The sequence below is a fragment of the Sesamum indicum genome, linkage group LG4 (genome assembly GCF_000512975.1).
Source record: "Sesamum indicum cultivar Zhongzhi No. 13 linkage group LG4, S_indicum_v1.0, whole genome shotgun sequence".
In the NCBI taxonomy this organism is placed as follows: Eukaryota; Viridiplantae; Streptophyta; class Magnoliopsida; order Lamiales; family Pedaliaceae; genus Sesamum; species Sesamum indicum.
The window spans coordinates 14,343,828-14,351,751 of NC_026148.1; the positions used below are offsets into that span (position 1 = coordinate 14,343,828).

At 33.2% G+C, this 7,924-nt stretch overlaps 1 protein-coding gene across 2 annotated transcripts; it reads left to right on the top strand.

Moving 5' to 3' along the window:
- LOC105161083 (monocopper oxidase-like protein SKU5) lies at positions 1,849–5,341 on the top strand. Of its 2 annotated transcripts, XM_011078658.2 has the most exons (8): positions 1,852–2,063; positions 2,364–2,473; positions 2,577–2,847; positions 2,940–3,066; positions 3,160–3,520; positions 3,619–3,990; positions 4,627–4,883; positions 5,020–5,341. In XM_011078658.2, exons 1-8 carry the CDS (start codon positions 1,908–1,910, stop codon positions 5,079–5,081), a joined length of 1,716 nt encoding a protein of 571 aa, XP_011076960.1. In that variant the 5' UTR covers positions 1,852–1,907; the 3' UTR covers positions 5,082–5,341. The 2 variants fall into 2 exon arrangements, with proteins under 2 accessions (XP_020549108.1, XP_011076960.1); XM_020693449.1 differs by lacking the exon at positions 5,020–5,341 and having other exon boundaries at positions 1,849–2,063; positions 3,619–3,995; positions 4,627–4,763.

Here is a 7,924-nt window from a genome sequence, read left to right on the forward strand (position 1 = left end):
GCAGGAATGAGAAAAGGATTGGAGAGAAAATTAGTATATGGGTAATATATTAAATAAAAATAAAATACGCACGTTTTTTATCTTTTCAGCCTTATAAGTTTACTTTTCCACTAAAAATCCTCAAATGGTTAATTTTTAAGTTTGAAAAGTCCGTTTTACCCTTACAAAATTACTTTATGAAAAAAAAAATTTAAAAGAGATTTCTAAAATATCAAAATCACCCTATGTCGAAACTTTTTCTAATTCTAATTTTACTTATTATCAAGTTCTTTTTATTTTCGTAATCCTAAAGTATTTGGAGCTTATTTAATTTTAGTTTTACTTGTTCAGCGTACCAAATTAAAAATAAATTGCATACATGCATATATATTTATATACTTACTTAAAAGAATATACAATTAATAAATATTTATATATAAGATAATTATATGCAATGCATAAATTTATTTTTAATTTAATTTGACAAACAACTAAACTTAAAATAAAATGAGCTCCATGTACTTTACGATTACAAAAATAAAAGAGTTTTATGAACAAGTAAAAGTAGGATTAGACAAAGTTTTGACAAACGGTAATATTGGCATTTTAGAAATTTCTTTATTTATTTATTTTTCGCAAAACAATTTTAGTAAGGGTAAAATAGACTTCTCAAGCTTAAAAATTAAAGACTAGGGATTTTAATTTTTTTTTTCTTAAGATTTTAATACTTTATTGGAGTAATTGATGTGAGTGGATACGTCACAGCTAGTAACTATATTCAACCCTATTTAAAATGAAACCAACAAATGTATCTCTCTCTTTCCTACATGACATATGAAGTGAACAAGTTAATTTTGATCTAATTTGCCGCATATTCTTATTTCTATAAATATAAATCAGCTATCGCAACAGCATTTTAGTACATAACTGAGATATTAATTTTGTGAACATAACTAAGGAGGTAAAATAAGCAAATCCCATTTTTTGATTAGTTCATATCAACTAAAATTTAATTTCGATTACCCACAAGAGACACTCTCTTAGGCTTAACCATATGGACATATCAATCAATTATGATCGATGGGAAATGATATTTTTTTGATGAATAATGTACAATCAATTGATTTAAGAAATTGTGTTATCGAAAAATAGTTAAAATCCAATTATAAGCGAATTCCAAAGGCCAACAATAAATATGTTACTAATTATCAAGAACGACAACTTTACGCGCAATTTTTGTTACTGAATAATTATATCACCACAACGTCAAATTTATTGTCATTCAATACATATTTTTAATGATAATTTTAAAATTTTGACTTGGTATTTTATGATTAATATCATAGTTTATTGCAGTGAACATAGCCGCATGTTGATTTGGTCAAATAATGGTACAACTGTGTAATTAACTTTAGTCCTTATGTACTTACAATTAACTTTAGCCCTTGACCTGTTCAGTGTTTCTTGGCTTTGCAGTTGAAAAGGAAAGACCAGAGTAAAATTTTTGTTCGAATTAGATTTGGTCTGATCAAATTAATCATAGAGTAAATGTAACACTTTTGCCATGTGATTGGTCAGTTTTCCTGAACTGTACACCAATCAAAAGACAAATATATTACACTTGCTATTTGATTGGTTTAGGTTTCACCGAGCGACGTCCAGACAATAATGTTCCAGACAACATAGATTTCTCCGGAGCAAAGCATTGTTCTTTCCAAATTCATACGCCGGCATGGAGTAACATGAGAGTATGTCCAGATGCTCATTATACCTACATTAGTCCTTTCTCTATTTGGACATTCCACTCTGTTTACTTGGTAAAATCCATCAGAGTTTGTCATAAGGCCTGCTTCTTGATTACTATATAGTATGAATGTAGTTGATATGAACCATTTCAACGACAGCCACGATTCTCATCAAACCAGAACATGGCTTCTTTTAGCCCCTTCAGGTGGCCAAGAATTCCTGTTTTCTCAGTGTTGCTTGTTGCCCTTTTGGCCGGAGTCGACTGCATCGACATCTTTCATGAATGGATCGTAACTGCTGACACATCCGCCGTCTATCCCAACACGTACAATCAACCCGTACGTTTACATATATGAGAGCAAATTTTGTATATAACTCATCTGATTATCTGTCTATATTTTCGTGCATGCATATATATATGTGTATATGTTGGAGTGTGGAGCTGGACTTAACTCTACCGGTCGTTCGCAGATCCAATTTCGTTCAAGTTAATAAACAGTTCTTTGTAGTGGTAAAATTATAATTTTACCATACTTTAGGATAAAATTTTGCGTCTTGCGTTTATTTTTTTCTTTCGTATGTTCTCCGTACCTTCTCAATATGTGAAACGACCTTGTAACGATACAGCTGTTGCGCAGGTCATTAGCATCAACGGGATGTTCCCAGGGCCGCTCATCAACACCACGACCAACGATGTCGTTCATGTTAACGTCTTCAATAACATGGACGAACCATTACTCTTTACATGGTACGACTAATGTATTAGCTTAAAATATGATGGCGACTTTGTTATGATCAAACTGAAGATGAAGACGAGGTCTGATGTTTCTATGTCTGCTCTGGTTTTTAAGGAATGGGATACAACAGAGGCTGAACTCATGGCAAGATGGAGTTTCCGGCACAAACTGTCCGATCGAACCAGGAAAGAACTGGACTTATGTGTTTCAGACCAAGGACCAGATTGGCTCCTTCACTTATTTCCCCTCACTTAACTTTCATAAGGCTGCTGGAGGGTTCGGACCAATTCGTGTCAACAATCGGAACGTTATCCTCGTGCCTTTCCCAAAACCGGAGGCAGAGTTTGACCTTCTTATTGGTGACTGGATCTCGGATGACTACAGGGTAAACGACATGAACGATGCCGTTCCATGTTCTTACTCACTAATTTTTTTTGAAATTCACTTTTCAAACTTTGTTTTTGTTCTGATAAACAGCATATTAGGCTAGTGTTGCAAGAGGAACGGGTATCCCATGTTTACCCTGGTGTCATATTGATGAATGGAAAAGGGCCTTACGGTAGCCAATATTCTACATCGTACGAATCCTTCACTGTCACAAAAGGTAAAAGAACAAATCAATCAATCCTCAATGAACATAGGATACTTCATAAATACTAGAATGTTGTTGATAATCTGTTGATGTCCATGCATATAGGTAAGACTTACCGGTTCAGAATATCAAACGTGGGAACCGTGTTCAGCTTCAATTTCAGGATTCAGAAACACCAGATGGTGCTTGTTGAAACGGAAGGCTCGTACACGAACCAGATCGTGCTGGATTCTCTCGACGTCCACGTTGGCCAGTCTTACTCCGTCCTCGTTACTGCCAATCAAGATGAAGCTGATTACTACATGGTGGCCACTCCAAAATTGTTCAATATTGATAACCATGACTCCCTTGTGGCCAAAGGGATACTACGCTACGAAAATTCAGTTTTACCTGTCCAGGGCTCTGTCCCAGATGGACCTGATCCTTTTGATGTAGGCTTTTCGATCGATCAAGCTAAATCTATCAGGTCAGTAATCAAACATGTCACGAAAAAATTAGGAACTCATTTTGAGTACAAAGCAATTAACAACAAATTCATACGACATTTTTGTTATACAAGAGTAGGTGGAATATGTCTACTGGTGCTGCAAGGCCTAATCCACAGGGCACATTCAATGTTACCAACGTAACGTTATCTCAAACGTTTATCCTCCACGGGTCAAGAGATGTGATCAATGGTGTGCCAAGCTATGTAGTGAACAATGTGTCGTATCTAACTCCAAGCACTCCACTGAAACTTGCTGATTACTTCAGAAACGGTTCAGGTGTTTACCAACTAGATGCATTCCCTGTCCAGTCCTCTAATGACATTGCATCATACGGAGTTTCTGTCGTGACGGGAGTGCATAAGGGATGGTTAGAGATAGTGTTCAAGAATGATCTTAGTGATGAGATGGATTCTTGGCATTTGGATGGCTTTGGATTTTATGTCGTCGGGTAAGGTAACTTTAAATTCTGTGTTAGAGAACATACAAGAGGGAGTTGAAATGACTGCAATAACAAAGGAATAACATAAAAATACACAAATTTAAGGTGGTTCTTTACTTAAGATTTTCTTACTAAAGTAGTAGCCAAATATTGTAAAATTCACAAACTTACGCCAATTTATAATATTAAACTTGTCGAATTTGGGTTGAAGTGGAACGTTAGGTCAAACTTCATGCTCCAATAGTATATTCACTAATAGTGGATTTTGTGTTGTCGAGTTAGGTTACTTTGTGTTCTGTGTCAGAAAACTTATAAGACAGAGTTGAAATGAGTGCAACAACAACAAAGAAATGTCGAACACAAAAAAGAAAAAAGAAGCTCAGTGTTTTACACGGTTCATTCTCTTTTATTTTCTTTCTAGGCTAAAATATTTTACACGACCGTCCATCAATTATATATAACTAGAACGTCTATAAGATATTCTAAATTTACTAATCCTTGTGCATAGTGATGGACTTATCAAATTTGGATTAAAGCGTAATACTGGGTCAGACTCTGAACTCCAGTATTATGCTTTCTTATTTATAATAGTTATTTGACTACTCGGAGTCGCTAACGGTTCTGGTTTTTTTTGACTAACCACAGATTTGGTGAAGGAGAATGGACACCTGAATCGCGCAGCACATATAACCTATACGATCCAGTCGTTCGTTCGACGGTACAAGTTTACCCCGGAAGATGGACTGCAGTATATGTGTTTCTTGACAATCCTGGAATGTGGAACTTGAGATCACAGAATTTGATGCATTGGTTCATGGGGCAAGAACTCTACGTACGGGTGCATGACCCTGATCCTAATCCTGCCAAGGAGCGACCCCCTCCTCAGAACGTCCTCATGTGTGGTGAGTACCCATAGTTCTCTACACATATACGTGCATAGGAGTGATCATGATGCGGTTTTAGTTTTTACTTGTATTTTTTTATTTTTTGGTTTTTTTTTTTTAGCTAATTTCCTTTTTCATTGAATTGTTAAAATAGGGATTTTCGATGATGCTCCTGCTCCAGTAGCCAGTGCCCCAGCTCCTCAGGCAGGATGGTGATAGAATTCCTTCCAGCTGATATTCTTTTCGATTCAAATATTTCGTTCGTAAGATTTTATTAATTCCTCCGCAACATGGTTTTATCTGTACTGTGAAAATAAAATTAAATGATTCTTTCTTATGGTGAATAGATGCAAAACACCTCAACCTGTATTAGTTCCCAGAATATATGTTGTGAATGTCTGCACAAAATATGAAAAAAACATAAGGAATTATAGAACACAAGGTTTACGTGATCAGAAAAATTCTCTTATATTCGTGTTTGCTAAAGATATGTTTACTTATAGCTTTGTCTAAATTACAATAAAGGTCGTCCATGAACTATTATACTGGTAAGACCGATGGCCGCTGGGTTGGATGGGATATTGAGACAGACTCCATGCTCCAACAGATGAGATATGCTATATTCTGGGGGCCATCGCAACTTGTCTTTTCTACTTCTTGCCATGGTTACTTGAATTTCGTGCTGCAATTACATGAAGGCACTTTCAATTAGGGGTATCAATAGGCAGCGTCTTGGCTATTAGGTCCATATTAAAAAAAACCCAACAAATTGACTTATACTCAAATTCTATCTTACGTTTGTTAAGATCCAATAAGTCTCTAGACCCAAAATTATTTATATTAGACCCGTTACTTTTTCTTTTTTCTTTATTTTTTCTTCCTTTTCTTATCAGTAGATGATGTTTGTCATTTTTACTCTCTACAAGATTAATAAAAAGACTAAAAAATATAAATTAAAACAAAAATATATAAAATATGTTAGATACATATTATACAAAAAAATTACTTAAATTCAAATTGCCAAAATAAATTACTTGTATTTGGGTATCAAAATAGTTGTCACGAAAAAAAAAATGGTGTTTCAAACTAAGATTTATTATAATTCATTATATACATTAGATTTATCAATATATTTGAACTTTTTTGTTTTTTAATTTTCCATTGCATACTGATAAACCAAATCCAAATGCTAAAAATCAACTCCAATTTCATTCCAATATTGGACTATATCTTATACTTTTACTCATAATTACCAAAAAAATTAACTATGATTATTGCGACAGAAGTTACATATAACTCTTTTCAATTAAATTTATTTATAGAACATATAATATACTATACACTTCAAGATATTCTGTTCTAATTATATTAAGTCAACATATTTAACGACAATCGAATTTAAATTACAAAATTTTGAATTTCAATTTTTATCATTTCAATTAATTGCTTATCAACATATTAAAACATGCCTAGCATAATTAATATATTTATATAAAAATGTTTTAATTAAATTTATACATAATTAAAGAATTACATGAAATAATTTTATAACATCTTAAGTTTTTAAAATTTAACTTCCTTGAATTTAACTAGATTGACTGATAATAATCTAATTGAATTTTAGATTCTGGAGATAATTTAGATTCTTTGACTTCTGTTTCTTGAATTTGTAGTTGCCAAACTGGAGATAATTTCATCATGTTAATTTTCTATATTGCACAAAGCATTTTATAACTTTAGTTAATCCAATACTTATATTTTCTTTCTTTGCTGAATTTCTAATATTTAATTTGATTTTAAGTGCTTCAGAAAATGCCTATAAAAGGGAACTTTGAGGATGAAACTTAATGTCTTCAATCATCACATCACAAGAAATGGGGTACACCATGATAAGAATCATCCTGCTGTTACTCTGTCTCGAGATTAGCGTTCTCGATTCATTTGCGTGTTTTATCACAAGGAAACAACATGTTCATATTGTTAACGAACTCCCTCCGAATTCTGCGCCGTTGAGGCTGCACTGCGCATCTAAGGATGATGATCTCGGCTACCATACACTTTATATCAATCAGGATTTTAATTGGAGCTTTTGTGATAACATATCCCAAGACACTCTTTTTTTCTGTCATCTTTGGTGGGAATCGAAAGATAAAGCTTTTGATGCTTATAGAGAAAAATTCATACAACAGTCCAGCAACCTGTACTATTGGATAGCGAAGGGCGATGGTATTTATTTTTCCAACCAATCGTCTCACACTGCCTTGATTAAAAAATATGATTGGAACAATAAGATATAGAGAATTGTTATTCAGTAAGGAATATATTTATGAGAAATAAATATGAATGAACTTTAGTTTCTCTATATTTTCTAGTGATATTATGTAAAAAACTATTGTATTTGAGCTCCATATATCCAAATTCTCATCCCTATGCAATGATTATGTAAGCAATTTTGTTTAACTATGTTTCGTGTGTAATTTATAACATTTTTCAAGTTAAAATTTGAACATGAAAATCTAACATATAAGTTTTACCTTTAATTACCTACAAAATAAGAGATGGATGATCTCTAGGAGACTCAAATATAGAGCCTGAAATAAAGATAGATTAGAGACGGATTCGGAGATGGATTTTCTTTAAGTTTCTTCAAACTAGGGACGAATTTGCAGACAATTCTTGATCCATCTCAAAGGAGACGAATTCAACTACGGAATCAACCAGTAGACTTTTAGCCACAAATTTACTATGAAAATTTTCCGTCCTCTAATTTTTTAAGAGACGAATTATAGAGTTTAGGGCCAAAAAATCCATCTCCCAAACCCTGTTTCTTGTAGTTTTTAAATTATGTGTTAGGAAACTTACACGACATAATTGAAATGACTAGTACACCCCTCAATGTAATGTACCTCTCGGAGTTCCTTTTTAAGTTTCTTTTTTCCTTGAGAAACTATTTATGTAAATTATAAGTACAATCACATAGGATGTATTTATAATCTTTCAAACCACAAAGCGTATTTATCATGCACGTAGATAAATTCAAAGCGTATCAATATAATTTA